At 43.5% G+C, this 18868-nt stretch overlaps 1 protein-coding gene across 2 annotated transcripts in view; it reads left to right on the top strand.

Annotated features, from left to right (window-relative positions):
- The first annotated feature begins 365 nt into the window (after positions 1-365).
- LOC147195555 (solute carrier family 53 member 1-like) overlaps positions 366-18868 on the top strand; it is a 53432-nt gene continuing 34929 nt past the window's right edge. Inside the window, exons 1-2 of one of the 2 annotated variants that reach the window (XM_086128596.1) lie at positions 366-841; positions 14542-14593. In XM_086128596.1, the coding sequence (XP_085984722.1) occupies positions 773-841; positions 14542-14593 (121 nt within the window). In that variant the 5' untranslated portion in view covers positions 366-772. The remainder of the gene's footprint in view (positions 842-14541; positions 14594-18868) is intronic. The other variant, XM_086128594.1, reaches the window with a different exon arrangement.

Genomic DNA, 18868 nt, shown 5'->3' with positions numbered 1-18868 from the left:
ATTCCTGCGTTACTTTTTTGGAAAGTTGCCGGAAATGAAAGCATTCGAGTAGACTAGCACCATTCTGGGCAAAAGCAAACGGAACTACCTGTTAGGGGAAGAAAAAAACCCCGTAATTTTTTAGAATCCGTATGATTTGTGCGATACGGCCATATACGTAAGATTCACCACAAAATCCGTATGAACTATGGCTAAACCGTATGAGTTGACAGGTATGTGTATATACACAGTATATCTAGGACATTCCGACTTCCCACGTTCCCCAAATGCAGCATGAGACTGAGCGAAATCAGTTTTCACACTCCATTTCAGTTGGTGGCGGTAGTGGACCATTAAGTTGTTTACCAACCACCACAACGAATTCAAAAGAGGTAGAAGAAAAAGCGGAAAACGCAACAGCTATAGAAGAAGAAGAAGAAAAAGAAGAAGAAGAAGAAGAAACAACAGCAGCAGTCGCAGTCGAAGAAGCAGCAGCACGCGAAGAAGTCGTTGTACATCATCATGATATGATTAAATTCCGTGTCTTCTGCGACATATTCGCGCTAGGTTTATATCTTAACATAGCTGGTTTAGACAAGGCTCTACTGTAATTTTTCGCGAAAAAATGCGAAATTTGGAGTCGACAGCTATCCTACCGTGAAAACATAATGGATCACTGGTGTCAAGCTTAGACGTACACAATTTGAAGTTATCCATGTGTCGTTTGTCCTAGTGGGATTTTTTTCCAGTTAGTCAATCAGCGAACGGAGACCTGTGGGGGTCAACATCTAACATGAAATTCACAGAGCATCTTTCGGCTCACATCACCCCGGAATGGAGAAAACAGTATATTCAGTATGAGGTAAGTCTGCAATGCAAGCTAACTTAAAGCTCATACTGTAAACGATTTTTTTGTTTACAAATGATGGAAATGTTTCATTGCAGGTTCTGTTTCGTTTAATTGTTGTATGTTTCCATTTGAAACGAGACGTCAAGTGTCTCTGAAATGTTGTTTGTTGCTTTTTTGTATTGTCTTCATCTGTCAGCAGAGCCCCAGCGTCAGTCACTCGTTACAGTAGTCGAAACACTTCGTCAATACATGTTGACTAATCATGTTATTGTTATTTGGTATATGGACGTGTTGTGTGATACAAACTTAACATATACGGCCTGAATTAGGCCTTTTATCACGCTAGACCAAATTTTGATTGGATTCTTGCTGATGCTGAGCATTTTGAGGCAGGGGGGTTTGTTGTCATATAGTTTTGCATTAGCCCCACTCTGAACGTTTTATTGGCATTTTTAATAGGTTTGAACGACGTGGGAGAATCCAATTCGATTTTTTCCGTCAGTGTTCTGCAATCATTTATTTCTAGGTCATTTTTTCCATATTTTTCAGCAAACAAAAGCTACAGAATAATCTTTATTGCAGTAAACAATATCAGCTGTGTTCAACGTTTATTAAAACACACAAGTGTCTACGAGAGTATCATCCTCCCTGAGAGAAAAAGAACTGCAGAAAGATGTCTCAAGATGACTTTGAGGCAAAAAAATCAAGAAGATTCATAGATTAATGGCTGTCGTATCTCCTGTATTTTCACAACCATACGGTGCTCCGTATCAAGATGAGCAGTGTCAGTTACGGGCGCTATTTCTGTATTTAACACGTGCACAATACCCATTGTAATATTGGACACAGACATGGAAAAACGTACGCTCGCTTAAAAAAATACAGTAGCATGTATATGCACTGCCAGCATATGTGTTTAGCAAGGCAGCTGGAGCAAAACTGAGTTCGGTTGTAGTTAATTGAAGTATTTGACAATGTGTTCACATTATTTTTTTGATCAATCCTCATCAACAAATCCATCAAAGTCCTCATCTTCTGTACCCGAAATGAACATCTGGGCAAATTCTCCATCCAACACACACGGTCCCGTCGTATCATTGTCAGAGTCAATCACGTTGCTGTGTGGCTCCTCAGAAATTATGCCGACTTTTGTGAAAGCTCGAACGACAGTACAAGCAGACATGTTAGCCATAACTTTCCCAGTCTTAGTAAAATTGTGTTTGCCATTGCTCTCACGCCACTCGTAACTTGACTTTGAACTCCCTGTTTATACTGATGTCCAGTGGGTGAAGTTTCTTCATCAAGCTTCCCGGAATGATGGCAAGATCAGAGTTTATTTACTGCACTTGTTTTTTCACAACAGCTCTGAGATGGCTGCGCATGGAGTCACAGATCAAAAGGGACGGTGGCACATGAAAAAAAAACATACGGTTTCTTTCCGTACACCTCACTCAGCTACTACTATGTGTATATTTTTCCCCAGACAAACAACAGTACCTTCTCTTGTTCTATTTCTCTCTAGCACTTTGTACGTGGTTGCTATCAACATCAATACAATACCATCTCGGAATCATATTCAATTGCTGATTTAAGGCGCTAAGAACCTGCACGTTAATAACGCTGTCATTTTATGATACAGCACAAGTCTCCGAAGTTGTCAGAGTGTAAACATCAACGTCTTTGGATGTGCACAAGACATGAGGTGCATTCCAGTGCAGTTGGACGTTTCCATCGCAGGCAGGAAAAACAGTATTTTTTATAAGGATGATATCTATAATATATTAACAAATTCCCTGTTACTTACTGCCAAATTTACCTGGCAGCAGTCGAATAAGGGTATTTTTTTTTCCACTTCAAGCACCGTTTATCATAGAATGCTATACATTTTATTGGTGAAAAGCAACGTCCATACCTTATTGAATAGCAACAACAAAAAAGTAACAACAGTCAAGGAACAACTGCATTCCTGATATTTACCACACTGAGGAATTACACCAGCGAAGTGTGAGTCTGGCTGGCTGGCTGGATGGATATTTTGATATAGTGATGACAACTCAGCTTTCATGTCAGGCCTTGATAACATTTGTCATGTTTGGACATGCTGCGTTCCCAGCGGCAGCGCACAATGTTTTGTTCACAGCCTTATGTATTAAAAAAAAGATCACTTCCGATATCAATATCGTATCGTAATTGCGATATTTGGCCAAGTATTGATTTGGATTGGATCGAACCTTACTTCTCGGTGTCGCTCATCCCTACTGCCGAGTTCCCCCCGCAAAGAAATTGCTTGAAACAACAAAGAAAAGTATGTGTGCATATGTCATGAATGAAAGCGTGGCTTAGCTTTGTTCAAATAAATGACCAGTCGCCTCAGTGCAAGTCTTACAGGGTGCGTGTTACTCGTTCGCCACACCGCCAATCATGATTTGAGTGACGTGATAAATGTTTCTGTATTCACCACTCCTTGGTGGAAGGCCCTAGGGTTGGATGAGCTTTGGATGTTCTTGGGCTGTCCTGGTTGACATGCATACGCAACATCGCATGACAGACAGCTGGTGCCCCCCCCCCCTCCCCAATTTTAGGGAAATTTTCTTGTTATTGGAAAGTAGAAAATTTTTCAAACGCCATTTCCAGTTGCCATTGCACTGCCAAATCTTTTTGGTGAGTATAAAAAGATTTTTGGTCTCTTTATAAACACATTGGCTAAACCCCGGTGGAACGAAAAAAAGATGTCTTGGACAAGACAGCGATTGTAGAAAAATATATATTGGGACAGAAAAATAAAAGAAAAAAGAAAAAAAACACAGATTTCTGGAGAGCGAGTCCGTCCGACCTCGAGTGTCGTGTCGTCTCAACTAGACTGTCTGTGTCCTATGTGTTGTGTTGTGTTATTTTTGTTATTTTGACTTCAAAATGGCGCCGCGTGAGTGGCTGCCTTTCCAGCAGCTCCTATATTTTGTTGTTCTACTTCTTCCTTTCATAACTTTCCTGCTGTGAATCGGGAATTTCTCCATTGCGAGACTAATAAAGGTTTTCTTCTTATCTTAACTTAGCTGTTGTCGAAGATCAAAGCCCTTTGATGTGTAACGTCCGTTGCGTCAGCACTGATTGGTTGAAGCCAAAAGACGCGCGCGTGCGTACAGCAGAGAGCAGCAGACTATCGACTGCTGAGTCGCGCTTCACTCGAGTGGTGTCGCTACAAGTGTTTCAAACAAAAACAAAGGTGAAAGGTCCTTTGGAGTAATACTTGCGCCTAGAACTATTTTAAGCATACTTTAGTTAGTTTTCTTAACGCAACCCACCCAGGCTCATAGATAGACCCACAGCAGTGCTTCTCAAATAGTGGGGCGTGCCCACCCAGGGGGGCGCAAGGCTCCGTCGAGGGGGGTGCGTTTGACCTCGGGGAACATGCTTTTTTATTTTTATTTTTTACTGTCCTTGAATAAAGTGCATTTGCACCTCCACTACATTAGGGAGCATTGGCACTCTCATTGGCAGAGTTTGTGCAGGGAGCATTCGAAGGGAGGAAATATGACGAGGCGTATGTAGCGCTTGGCTGCACTGTGACTACGGTGGCAGACGCGGAAAGATTCAGATTCAGATTCAGATTCAGGAAACTTTATTTATCCCCGTGGGGCAATTAGAGTTGTGCGAGAGCGGCTTATTATAGAGACAGTCAGAGCAAAGGAAAAACAGGATGAGAGTGGGGCTGTAGCTTAGCACTTGAGGTCTTGAGGTAGTGGTTCCAGCAACAAAATAGTATTGCACATCGAGCAGTATTGCACAGTAAGGACACAGTAAAGACAGTATTGCACAGTGAAAACTGTATTGCACCGTGAAAACAGTATTGCACGTCAAAGTATTGCACTGTAAACCCGTATTGCACAATGGAGTGTGTGAGTCTGTATGGTGGGGGGGGGGGGGGTCAGGATTCCTTGGAATAAGAGTTTAAGAGTTTAAGAGGAGAACGGCCTGGGGGACGAAGTTGGATCTCCTCCTCGCTGTCCTGCAAGCTGGGAGCCGCAGCCTGCGGCCGGAAGGCAGCCATTCGAACGCGGGCGCGGGAAAGAGAGCATGTGAGGGGTCCTTCATGATCTGAGCAGCCAGACCACGAATCTGCTGCTCACACACTGCAGTCAGAGGGCGAGAGGGAAGTCCGATGACCTTGGAGCACACTCTGCTGATGCTGTCCAGGCGGTTCTTCTCCTGCAGACTTTGGGAGTGGAACCAGCAGGCCATAGAGAACGAGAGGACGGACTCTGAATGCCTGGTAGAAAGTCAGGAGAATTTTCCTGCTGATGGAGAAGGAGTTCAGTTTCCTGAGCAGGTACATCCTCTGGTGGCATTTTTTCAGGATCACCTCGGTGTTGGAGGAGAACCTCAGGTTATTGTCCAGGATGATCTCCAGGTACTTGTATTCGGATACAGTTTTCAGTGGAGCCCCCTGGATGATGGTGGGGATTGTCGAGGCCAGCTCTCTCTGTTTTCTGGAGAAGGTCATCAGCATGCCCTTGGTCTTGCTGACGTTCAGTTCCAGCCGGGAGGCGTCGCACCACTCGACGAACTGCTGCTGGGGGGGACCATGGTGTTGCGTGGAGCCGGAGAGCAGAGACACTAGGACAGTGTCGTCAGCGAACTTCACCAGGTGGCTTTTGGGGTGTGAGGACCTGCATTCATCCGTGTACAGGATGAAGAGCAGTGGCGAGAGCACGCAGCCCTGTGGGGAGCCTATGGAGGTGGCGAGGAGGTCAGACAGGTTGTTGTTGATCTTGACTCTCCGTGTTCTGTGTGTGAGGACGTCCAGGATCCAGAGGATGACTTGGTTGTTCAGGGAGAAGTTCTGCTTGAGCCTCTGTGCCAGGATGTGAGGCTGCAGGGTGTTGAAGGGAGAGGAGAAGTCAGCAAACAGAAGCCTGGCCAGGGTGTTGGGGAATTCCAGATGTTTGTGGATGGTGTCGTTGATGAAGACTGGCATTGTTGACACCTTTGCCTGCCTGGGATGCAAATTGGAGGGGGTCGAGGCGTGAGCTGGTCTTTGTGAGGATGTGCTGCTTGACGATCCTCTCCATGGCTTTCATCACGTGGGAGGTGAGGGCCACCGGGCGGAGGTCGTTCAGGGTCTTGGGGTTATTGTTCTTGGGAATGGGGGTGATGGTGGAGTGCTTCCACAGTTTAGGGACGGTGGTGGTGTTCATGGAGGACTGGAATAAGAGCTGGAAAACGCACCCGAGCTGGTCAGCGCAGTACTTGAGGACCCGGCCACTGACGTTGTCAGCTCCTGGTGCACTGTTGATCTTGGTCCTCTTGAGGGCCCTCACAACGTCCTCTGTGCGGAATGTGATTGAAGAGTTGCTGGGCCGGAGGTGGGACCTGATGTTGGTGAGCTGCGTGGAGTTATCAGTCTCGAACCCGGTGTAGAAGGAGTTGAGGTCGTTGCCGAGGGAGGCTAGGCTGCTCCCAGGGATGAGGAAGGGGGCGGTGCTGGTGGTGGTGTTCACAGCTGCCATTTTCTTCAGGCCCTGCCAGGCTGCACGGAGGTTACCGCCATTAAGTTTCTCCTCCACCTTGCGCTTGTATTGCAGCTTGGCGATCTTGATATGTATGGTATGGACAGAGAGAGGGTGACCTCCTACAAGTACCTAGGTGTTCAGTCCAATAAACTGGACTGGTCTACTAACATGTACGCCCTGATTAGGAAAGGACAGAGCCGACTCTTCCTATTCAGGAAACTGAGGTCTTTTGGGGTTCAGGGGTTACTCCTTAAGACATTCTGTAACTCGGTGGTGGCCTCGGCCACCCATTATGGCATTATCTGCTGGTCAGGCAGCATCTCGGCCCGGGACAGAAAGAGACCGGTCAGGAGGGCCAGTTCTGTCTTGGGCTGCTCCCTAGACACTCTAGAGGAGGTGGGCAACAGGAGGATGCTAGCAAAGCTAAAAGCTATGATGGACAGTCCCCCCCACCCCCTCCAGCCCGCCCTGACAGCACTAGGTAGCTCCTTCAGCCAGAGACTGTTACACCCGCGTTGCAAGAAGGAGAGATACCGCCGCTCGTTCCTACCCACTGCTGTCAGGCTGCTGAATAAAAAATAAAATGGTGTGGAAAACAATCGTAATTAGCACAGCCACCTTATCTATATCTATATTTATATTGCACTTAATTGAATGGTGTACATCGAAACAGTAACATTCATTTTGTGAATGCGAAGAATTTGTTTTTCTTCTTTCTTCTTTCTACCCAATCTTGCTGCTGTAGACTGTCAATTTCCCCAATGCGGGACAAATAAAAGATATCTTATCTTATCTTATCTTGATGGCTCTCTTGACCTCCCTGTTGATCTCCTTTTTCTCCACCTCGGTGCCCGAGAAGAAGATGCACTTCTTCCTGTTGATGATCTCCTTCAGATCCTTGGTGATCCAGGGTTTGTTGTTGGAGAAGACGACAGTGACAGTGACAGTCTTGGAGGGGATGATGGTTTCCTCACAGAAACGGATGTATGAGGAGACTACATCCACCTGATGTCGTCGGAGGGGGAGAGAAGGTTGCACAAATCCGTAGACTCTAGGCACCCCTGGAGGGTAGTGATGCTCTCCTGCGTCCACTGTTTGATGGTTTTGGTTACCTTCTCTACTCTCCTTATGGCCGGTCTGTAGGCAGGGAGGAGCAGGATGGTGTGGTGATCCGGATGGCGGGCTTGTATGCTTCAGGGATGGAGCTGTAGCATTTGTCCAGCGTCTTCCCCTGGCGGGTGGTGCATGTGATGTACTGGTTGAAGCCTTTGAGGGATTTCTCTGGTTTGCAGTGGTTGAAATCTCCCATGATGAATTTGGGAGAGTCGGGGGAAAGGTGCTCCAGTCTGTTGAGCGTGCATCTTATGTGTTCGGTCGCCGTGGTGGGCTTGGCTCTGGGGTGGATGTAAACGATGATGAAGAAGAGTTGGGGAAATTCTCTGGGCAGGTAGAAAGGACGGCAGGACACAGCGAGGAGCTCGATGTCTGGGGTGCACAGTTTCTCCCTCACGTGGACAGTGGAGTACCGACGAGTGTTGAAATAGAGGCACACGCCCCCGACATGTTGTTTACCGGTAGCGTCTCCGTCACGGTCCAGCCTGATGGGAGACCCGAATCCATCGATGTGCATGGCTCTGTCGGTGTCATCCTTGCTGAGCCAGGTCTCAGTGAACGCTAGGATGCAAGTGCGCCTGTATTGGTCGCAGCTTTTTACCTTAAGCTTGAGCTCGTCAGTCTTATTCCGTAGTGAGCGGACATTAGCAAGAATGATTGCTGGTAGTGCCCGCTGTTTCCAGCCCTCGCGCTGCAGCCTTGCCCGGAGTTCTCCCTTCTTTTTTTTTTTTTTTGCTCCGTCTGTTTCTTTTCCTCTGGCTCTTAATGGCCGCCGAGTTGAGGTGCGCACCATGGACGCACATCGCGTCGGGGAGCCTGACGATGAGCGGGGGGACTGGCAGCGGGACGTCTCTGAGAAGCAGCAGCTGTTCCCTCGTGTAGATGTTGTGGTGAGCCAATATTAATGTGGAGGTGCAGTGTTGTTGTCGTTAGCACTGGCTTGGAGCACTCGCCATTAGCACCAGGCGAGCTGAAGGCGCTAGCTGTAGCACTCGCTAGCCGTTAGCACCGGGGCTAACGAACGAATGAATGAAAAAAGATAATCGAAAGGGGAAAGTGCGGAATTAATAGCTCGAACAGTCACGCTGAGGTAACACGGGCCTGTGGAGCTAGGAAAAAGCAGGGAGTGGAGGTGAGAAATGTGGAAGAAAAGCAAGAAAAAAACTCTCCGGACGTGGACCGGTCGACCACAGCGCAGCGACCCGGAACCGGTGTGATTACTGTGTCTAAAAATGTTGGTAGTGGGCAGCATGAAGCCAAATAAATTAAGGCGTCACTTAAAGACTAGAGCTGTCAAACGATTAAAATATGTAATCTAATTAAAAACGCAACTGTCATAATGAACTCAAATTAACTGAAAATTAATCGTGATTACTGACGCATTTTTTATCGTTTCTGAATTTCCTTTTATATATTTTTTGTCCTATTTTTCCCCATTTTACTGCTCTAATCAACATGAATCATGAATCAGTTTTCTATGTGCAAAATGCAAATAATTAATGAAATAACATTTTTGATTTTCAATTTTACATGAACATTTTTCACTTGGAGCAGTTATTCACACATAATCTCTCACACAATATTACTGTCCATCAACAACAGTGAAAAAAATATTTTGTCACACAACAGCTGCTTTAACAGCTCTTTTTATGGAATCAAAATGGAGCAATATAAAATTATAACGTGCACATCTAAGGTAAACTAGTACTCAGCCTATAGTGGATTTAAGCCATGGTTGCATACTTCGTTTTTCTCAAGTTTGCTTTGATCACAGCAGTCAGGCTATGTTGATTCTGTTGGTCCTTCTTGCGCGGAAGTCTCTGTATGGTTTTGTGGGGACATCATTTCAGATGACTACACTTGGTTCGATGACAACACTGGAGACGTTTTATTTTCACTGTGGTCGCTAGGTCGCTACCACTGCACCGCTGAACTCTCGACGTGCCTCAGCGCACCGTCGCTGTCAGACGAACGCAGAGAAGCTCCACCCCCATTATTTATATGGACACGGAACACGGTAACCTTCCACACAAAATAGTTCCAAACAAGTAACAATCGTGCCAGTGGCATACATCGAACTCAACAGAATGCCTGCTCTTTATTCATCAGAGGCTCATCAACCTCGTCTCTTATTTCTCTCCCGAAACATTGTCTTCTCTCTCTTGGTGTGTACCTTAGCCTTCTCCGCTGCGTACAATTTCTGTTCATAGCTTGTAATGGAGGCTCTCGCTGGCAATCCGTAGTGGAGTCGTTCGAGCAATGCAAATGATTTCAGCTTGAGTCTGGCTGTGGACAATGTTGACAGGCTTGCATGCAGTAGCCATACATTTAGCTCTGGCTTCAGCAAATGTGTTCTTCGTCGTGTTATCCATTTTCTTCGCTTTGAAATGATCCATAGCTGTCTGTCTTAGACAAGGGGGCGGAGTGCTCACATCAGCTGTGTGCATGGTCATTAAGTTGTATTTCAGACTCAACGTGCTATGATGATAGCTCAGTTTACTGCAAAACATCCAGGCAACTTTGGTCTTGTCAGTGGAACTATCTGGCAACTTTTTAAAAGTAAACTTTCCATTCATAAACTCTTTCAGTATCCGTTTTCAGTGTCTTGCGCTGCCGTGGCTGGCAAAACAGACATGGGCGTGAACCTGTGCAGCGTGCTTGCTGTTTTGTTTCTGGTTTATTTATAGAGCAACGTAACATCCGCTGTCACGTATGCCGCTTTAATCTCGTGAGAAAAAAAATGAATCCTGTTAAAATTCATTTAAATCAATGCCGATAATAACGCACTAAACTGACAGCCCTATTAAAGACATTACACACCAATCACGCTGATAAACCGCTTGAGTTTTTTTCAGCGAAAACGTGCCGAATGTTGCCAACAATCATGCCGCTTTGTGACTGCTAATTCAGTAAACTAAAATACAGGTCCCGGCTACACATTGAGCAGGAGCCAAGAGTTGCTGTGTCCTGCCTCAAACCTCATTTCGAAAAGCTACATTGCAAAATGTGCTTATTGTAGCCATTAATCCAAACCTTTGATTAAAAAAAAAATCAGCACACATTATTTTATATATTTTTGTTTTGCAGGTTAACGTTTTTTTTAAAATATTGTGCCCCTGAGTTAATGTTGGTGAAGTTTGAATGCATTATTTTTTGAGTTGATGTAATTTTATTTTTCAATATCGTATGGTTTGACATGCTCAAAAATGTTTACAGTTTAATCAAGGATTTAATTTTATTTTTGAATTTTAGCTGCACTTGAAATCTTTTCTGTTACAGTTAATAAAGCTATTCTTTGTTGTAAGTTGGTCCATATTTCTTTTTTTAATTCTCTTATAGGTGAATAAGAATGCAGTGTTATGCAGAGGTATACTTATAACAATTTTATAGACAAATTATACTATTTAGAGTCGCATGGAGGGGGGGCGCGAGATGTCTTCTTCTTCCTGGATGGGGGCATGACAGAAAATAATACTCACTGACCCACAGCAATGGACTGAACAATGAAAATGCTTTTGTGTGTCCATGCACTGTTCACATTCAGGCAAACAATTGTTTGGGTGGCCAAAAGAATCGAGCACGTAAATGTTCTTGCAAAGCAAATTAATTTCACGCTTGTGTCGACGAGCGTTCTTTGTTACAAACACGCTGAAGACCTCCGTTTTCTCCGCCCTTTTGCTTATAATAAAAGGTTTGCATAAAGGTAGGTGTTATTGATTGATTAATCAATAACTCTTGCTGTTGTTCATGAAAACATTCAATTAAAAATATAAGTGTACATGGATGGAATCCTGTTAAAAAAAAACGTTCAAAATATATGAGTGCATGGATGGAGTCCTGTGGAATGGTTTGCAACTAACAATGCTGCAGATGGCCTGCCGATATAATGCGCCGAGTAGCCGACAACACATCAGAAGTACCTTAGCAATGACAATGTAGGACACCAGTCCACTACTACGTGTGCTCTGAGTGCTAACGGGAATCCATGGGCCAAGTAGATAATTCCTATCCTGCGCAATTTACAGCACGGCACAGCATCAAATTTCAAAGAGTAACGCTGCGCTAATAACATCAGGCTATAAAACTTACCATTCTTCCGATCTCGATGTGTCTCGTCTCCACTCCATGTCTGGCCGTTTTGGCACAACATTTTACACATCCTGAGCATCTTGGTCGGACATGTATGGTCCAACATACATCTTGCCAACAACCTCCTCTTTTTCCAACTCTTCAAACACCTGTGTTTGTATTTTTATTACTGCAGTTTTTAAGGCCAGGGGAAACTGCCCTGATTGAAGAGAATTATTCACTGTGAGTGAATACATGTGGTGCTGGGCAATCAAAAAGTTTTGGAAAAATTGTGAAGTCAGCATATCAGGACAGCGGGTTGTGGATCGTAACTCGAAAACGATTCCTTTGAAAGTTGTGTAGTTTAAAATGTTCAAAATGAAGATAGAGAACAAGATGGCAAAAGTGACATTGTCAAAACATATTTTCCGGAGAGGGAGCCATTTACTTTTTGTTTGACTGCAACATTTTATCTGTGACAAAGGCTGCAAAGTCCTTGCATGATTTGTTTTTTTTGTTTGTTTGTTTTTGGACAGCAGTTCAGAACGGACTGATGCTGTGGGGGATTGTCAGTCTCTCTAAAACAGTGTACGGGCATTATTACTGTTTCTCTTGATAAGACGAATGATTGTCTTGCATTTTTCAATTCCTGGTTGGAAATGTGAAGACTTTATATACTGTATGTCATAATGAAACTGCATTTTGGTTTGTCTAGCATTCTCCCTTTTTGAGCTTTAACCAGCGCAGCATTTTTCCATGTGACCTTTTCCTGACTGACAAAACTTTGGTCTCAATTGAGGCTATGGAATCCATTCCAGTCAAAACTTCATAACAGAAGGAACATTTACAAGGTCATGAATAGAAGCTGAGTGCAGGCTTGATGATGCTGCAAAAGCATGAGTGAATAGTGCAGTGGTTCTTAACCTTCTTAGAGGTACCGAACCCAATCAGTTAATCTGCACATTCACCGACCACTTCATTAATGAAAAATAAATCTATATATATATTTTCAAATTCAAGATATTAAAAAAACATTTATTAAAAACGGAAAAAAGTAAATAAAATTTCAAGACATAAGTATACTTTTTTAAATTGTACAACATACTATCACGACTGTCTCTATAATAAGCCGCTCTCGCACAACTCTAATTTCCCCATGGGGATAAATAAAGTTTTCTGAATCTGAATCTGAACGACAGTCACAAGCTGACGACTGAGCAAACTAAATTTCCTGGAGCACTGATTGGACAAGCAATGTAATGTGATCGTCTGTCGCCAGTGATGGCCAAACGGGCGTGTCATAATTAATTAATGGAAGTCAAGATGGCGCCCGAGTAGGCAGCCGTCGGCAAGTGCTCTCATGAGCCTTGCTTTTTTTGTTGTTTTTGTGTTTGTTTTGTCACTTTGTGTTTGTTGTTACATCGTGTGGACCTGATGTGGACTTTTTTCAGCATTTTTTGGAAAGGACACTTTGATCCTCTCCTCTTTCATCTATAACTGCTTCAGACAACAAAGTGTATGCAGAAAAGTGGTGAAGATTGCACGACTGTCTGTGTCTTATGTGTTGTGTTGTGTTATTTTTGTTATTTTGACTTCAAAATGGCGCCGCGAGAGTGGCTGCCTTTCCAGCAGCTCCTATATTTTGTTGTTCTACTTCTTCCTTTCATAACTTTGCTGCTGTGAATTGGGAATTTCTCCATTGCGAGACTAATAACGGTTTTCTTATCTTATCTTATCTTATCTTAATTGACATGTTGACTGGGTGTGTCTTACCCTCCATGGCAGAGGCTCCGTCGAACCCCTGAGACAGATTCACTGAACACCTAGGGTTCGATCGAACCCAGGTTAAGAACCACTGGAATAGTGTGAGTGAACAGGTGCTTTCATCAATATAACACTTTCTGATTTCCTCTGCTCCACTTTTGCTCAAATTAGCAGACTAACTACCGGAGCCAATATTCCCCCAACCTGGCCCCTCCCCTTTCTATGTCATCACACAAATACAAGAAACAGATATTACAATACTTTACCTGACCTAAGATCGATTCAATTTCGATTGTAGAGAAAAAACACAAGAAACAGTGGCAAAAACAGAAAGTGTAGACGTATTCAATGTCATGATGAAAGCAGCATGTTCAGAAAAGGAGAAAAACAATGAATTTCAGAAGAAGGTCGGTGGGTCTACTTGTTACCAGCAAGTTGTGTCTCGTGTGCCAAAGCGATACTAACAGGTTTTGAGTTCTGAAACAGTCAGAATGTTTTATGGTTATTTTGCTTAAAATTTTGATGAAAAAAAAAAGATTAAAAAAAAAACCTTTGTCCTACCGAGCGACCCTATGCTTAAATTTCGTGTTACCTGAAACACACTATCTTTTTTGTTTGGCCTTACACATATTGCTTGATGGGAAAATTTGGACTGAAGAGCAAAATATTCAAACTATGGTTGTCAAACTTCCGATTAGATATTTTCTTGCATTGGAGGTTGTTACTGAACAACTCCTTTGTTATGAAACTGAGGTTTGGAATGGTGGACTCGATAAGAACTGCTGTGCTGTTATTTGATCTAATAGGAACGACTCTGGAAAACCTCCTTCATCTTTTACCTACATAGATGTCAATTGACACACACATTGGGCCCAGGCTTTTTCTTGGGAAAGACTGTAGTATTTGCCTTGAAACCCAAACCCAGCGCACATCAGATATCAGAACTGAAAATATTTTTTACTGCAGCTTTGACGTTAACTCTGTCACTTATATTCTTGTGTAAGTCCCCATTTAGACTCTATCCCCGAATTTATCTTGACTGATGCTTGGTTTCAATAATTTAATCTACAGTAATTATTTTGGCTGACTTTACTATGATTTTTGCAATGTCTTAATATATTGTTTCTCTTTCTGTCATGCTTTTAATGTTTTATGTATTTTGAGTTGTCTTCGACATGAAATGTGCTGTATTAATAAACTTACCATGCCTTAAAAAATATAAGTATACATTATTTATAATGTATTCTGTATCTTCAGGCTTTCAAAGAGATGTTGTATGCGGCTCAGGACCAGGCCCCATCCATTGAAGGTATTTTCTTTCTCACTCTCGCACTGTCACTGTCACATCTGCAGCACAATAATACTTTTTTGTGTGCCAGTAATTATAATGTGAAGGCTTTATAGGTTATTTTGACTAAATTTAAGTGTATGGGACACCGTTTTGACCAGGGATGAGAATTTTCCGCTTTTTGGCGGAATTCTTTTTTTTTCCAGTCAAAATGGACTTATTTTATATTGTTCCATATTCGTAAAAAAATTCTGTGGGTGGGGGGGGGGACTTCGGCAGATTCGGGGCTCGTAATGTTTACAAGTAACGTTTGCAAGCATCCATTTTGAATCCCGTTTTTTATCGCGAAGCGTTAGTTTGTCGTTACTTCCTATATGGGCTAAAACCAATGTCTTACTTGTTGTGATTGGTCGCTATATCGGCAAATGCAAATCACAACCAATGCGTGTTCGCCTTCCTAAACCCCTTTCTCGCAAATGCCGAATGTTATCGAGACTCGCGACGAAGCTAAAGTGCGTCAGATAGATGCGAATCTGAAAAACACGTTTCGATGGGACTGGTTGGATAGAAAGCTGACGGTGTCCCCAGTAGGAAACAGTAAAGAGGAACCATTGTGCTTGTGTCGGGTTTCGTGAAAAAGCTCGATGTCGCCGGTAAAGCTCTGTGTACAGTGTGTGACGATGTCATTCTATACGGATCGAGAGGATGGAAAGCTTTACAGAGTCATGCAACCTCGGTGAAACACAGAAAACAGACATTTCAACTGAAAAGTAACTACTCGATCTCAGGCGCTTTTCGACAGCCTGGAGCATGTGTAAAAACAAGAGGAGTTGGCTAAAAAGAGAGTGGAAAAAGACGGAGAGGACCAATAAGCTTTTAGCGCTTGCTAAAAAGCTTAAAATGAAGAGAAAATAAAGTATTCTACCTCACGAAACTGTATGTTGTTGTATATACTGTAAATAGACTTTATATAATAAAATACATTCACAACCCATATATCGTAAACAGTGTGGGACTTCACTATCACTGTATGAGGTAAGAATCAACAGCTTTTTATCACATTTACACAACACTTTATGAATACAAGTAATGAACAAATCTTAAATATGGCAGGGAATGTGTTTCCTTTTTTAGTTTTCATTTTGAGCAGCAAATTTGAAGTTACATGTTGGTGCTCACCAGGAATGCATCAGCAAAATTGCATAAATTTTCACTTGAAAGAATAGTGAACAATCTTGGGATTTCTTTCTGTTAAAGTTTCAAATAGTGTGTAAATTGAATACACTTCATCTTCAGCATGTTTAGGCCCCGCTCCCGTCCCGGCCATGCCCCTTTATGCTTTTTTCATCACTAGCCACTCTCATCCCTGGTTTTGACACATTTTTAACATGTTGTATAAAACACTGTAATAAGAAAAGCTTTATTCGTCTCGCAATGGAGAAATTCCCGATTCACAGCAGCAAAGTTATGAAAGGAAGAAGTAGAACAACAAAATATAGGAGCTGCTGGAAAGGCAGCCACTCACGCGGCGCCATTTTGAAGTCAAAATAACAAAAATAACACAACACATAGGACACAAACAGTCGTGCAATCTTCACCACTTTTCTGCATACACTTTGTTGTCTGAAGCAGTTATAGATGAAAGAGGAGAGGATCAAAGTGTCCTTTCACCAGTGGATCAGAGACGTCATGCTGAAAATGTGCACACGTCTGCTACAAGCTAAGTTTTGAAAGCAAACACAAAGCTGTAGCGTCCATTGACGAAAAAGAGATTGGCTCACATCTCCTGTCCCATGTAAATCCACTTCAATTCCAAGCCGCGACTCCCAGTTCCACATCCGCATCGGCGCTCCGCGTTAACGCTCCTTTCTTCTCATCGTCGGCTCCTCAAGACTTACATCCATCCAACCGCAGACTGTTCCAACAGCACCGATCTCTCCGCTGAACAAAGTGGGGCTGTGAAAAATGCTGCCCATAACAGGCGCAAGACACAAGCGCGGGACTGTCCAGCAACGACAGTCAAATGGCGCCGACATTCTTCCCAGGCAAAAACAGTGCTGGTATACCCATGCTGCCGAGAAGGCGCAACCAACAAGCACAGAGTTTCCTCCTTGATGAATGTCGTGGCCAAAAAATGCTGCAAAAAGTCCACATTAGGTCCACACGACGTAACAACAAACACAAAGTGACAAAACCAACCAAACAACAACAAAAAAAGCAGGGCTCATGAGAGCACTTGTCGACGGCTGCCTACTCAGGCGCCATCTTGACTTCTATGTCAATAATAGCCATGTCAAAATGAATGTTTCCTCATTGATAGAGCATTTCATGCATTTTGAATTACGCTCCGAAAAGTTTCCCCGCTTGTCGCGCTCCACTGGCAAATCAGCAGGGCTGGCCGCAAAAAGAATTCATGAAGTGCATTCGGTTTGGAACATTCCACAAGTCAACAAGCTAACTGGGAACAGGTGGGTGCCATGATTTGGGTATAAAAGAAGCCTTCCTGAATTGCTGTTCACGAATAAATTTTAAGAAATGTAATAATCTCAGCATCTAAGATCCAAAATATTATCAAAAGGTTCAGGGAATCTGGAGGAATCAGTGCATGTAAGGGCAAAAAGCAACATTGAATGCCGTGACCTTCGATCTCTCAGGCGGAACTGCATCAAAAATTAATATCAATGAGGAAAGGTAATCACCACATGGGCTCAGGAACACCTCAGAAAACCAATGTCAGTAAATTGTGTTTGGTGCTACATCCATAAGTGCAACTTAAAACTACTATGCAAAGCAAAAGCCATTAAACAAAAACACAGAGAAACTCAAGCAGCTTCTCTGCCCTTGAGCTCATGGATTGATGCAAAGTGGAATAGTGTTCTGTGCTCTGACGAGTCTACATTTCATTTCAAAATTCCATCCATCCATATTCCGATCCGATTTATCCTCACAAGGGTCGCGGGGGTGCTGGTGCTCCCAGCCGTCTTTGGGCAGTAGGCGGGGGACAACACCCTGAACCCGTTGCCAGCCAATCGCAGGGTACACATAGATGAACAACCATTTGCGGTCACACTCACACTTAGGGACAATTTAGAGCAGGGGTGTTCAAACATTTTGCCAAGGCGGCCAGATTTTACATAGTAAAATGTGTGTGTGTGTGTGTGGGGAGGCGGGGGGGGGCAACCTTGGCTGACGTTCTTTACATTGAACAACATATTTAAACAAATCATTTGAAGCATGCATATCACATGCAACTGAATATTCCTGTTCCTCTCGTTTGGGTTTTCAGGCTCTGGAGGACAAGTAGTTCTTCGGTAATGTTCATTTCAATGTCCACTCCCCTCAAAAAAATAAGTAAATGTGCAGTGTCCGAGATGTTTGTGCTTTCGCTGCAAGCCAGCAAAAATAAATAAATAAATAAATACAAATAAAAAAAGTCAAACTCTTTTCCTCCATCTCTCAATTGTCTTTTGATGTACGATGACACTTCTTCAATCCTGCGTGCTTTGGCAAACTCTTGCTGCTTCCCAGGACAGATTTTCTTCACCATAGTCATCGTGCAGTCTTTGATAAATTCACATTCTTGAAAGGTTTGGAATGCTTTGCGATCAGCGCTGCTACCTCGTAACTCGCCACTGTGGCATTCTCATTTGACTCTTGGGCTCTTGCGAAATACTGCTGCTGTGAGATTAAACTAGCTTCAAGCTGCTTTAATTTCTCAGTGCGTTCCTTCCCTGTAATCTTGTACATGTCAGCGTGTCTCGTTTGGTTATATCGTTTGACATTATACTCTTTCAAAACAGCCACTGTCAAATGAGGCAGACACAGTTGTTGCGTATTTCAGTGAATCAAGTCCAATTTCCATACATCCTTGAAGCGTCATCCCTCGCAGTCAACTTTGGGGGGGTAAAGTGTTACATGGGGTGATGTCGCGTAGAGTGCTGCTGCCCTCCAGTGGCTAAATGAGTAATATCAGTTAGTGTTTTCGCTCTAAGATTTGTGCATGTGCATTGCACACAACCTGCACGGGCCAGACGTCACTGATTTTATGACAGAGGCCGAGGGCCGGATGAAATTTGACAACTGGCCGTATTTGGCCCCCGGGCTGGACTTTGGACATGTCTGATTTAGAATGTTCCATTAACCTTCCGTGCATATTTTTGGAATGTGGTGAGGAAACCAGAGTACCTGGAGTAAACCCACGCAGGCCCGGGGAGAATTTGCGAACTCCACACAGGAAGACCGTAGCTCGGATCGAACCCTGCACCTCCACACTATGAGGTCGATGCGCAAACCACT

Source organism: Hippocampus guttulatus, chromosome 14 (genome assembly GCF_054856545.1).
Source record: "Hippocampus guttulatus isolate MCC_2025c chromosome 14, RoL_Hgut_1.0, whole genome shotgun sequence".
NCBI classification, from domain to species: Eukaryota; Metazoa; Chordata; class Actinopteri; order Syngnathiformes; family Syngnathidae; genus Hippocampus; species Hippocampus guttulatus.
The sequence above is the reverse complement of the archived record's forward strand: the minus strand, read 5'-3'. Positions and strand labels throughout refer to the sequence as shown.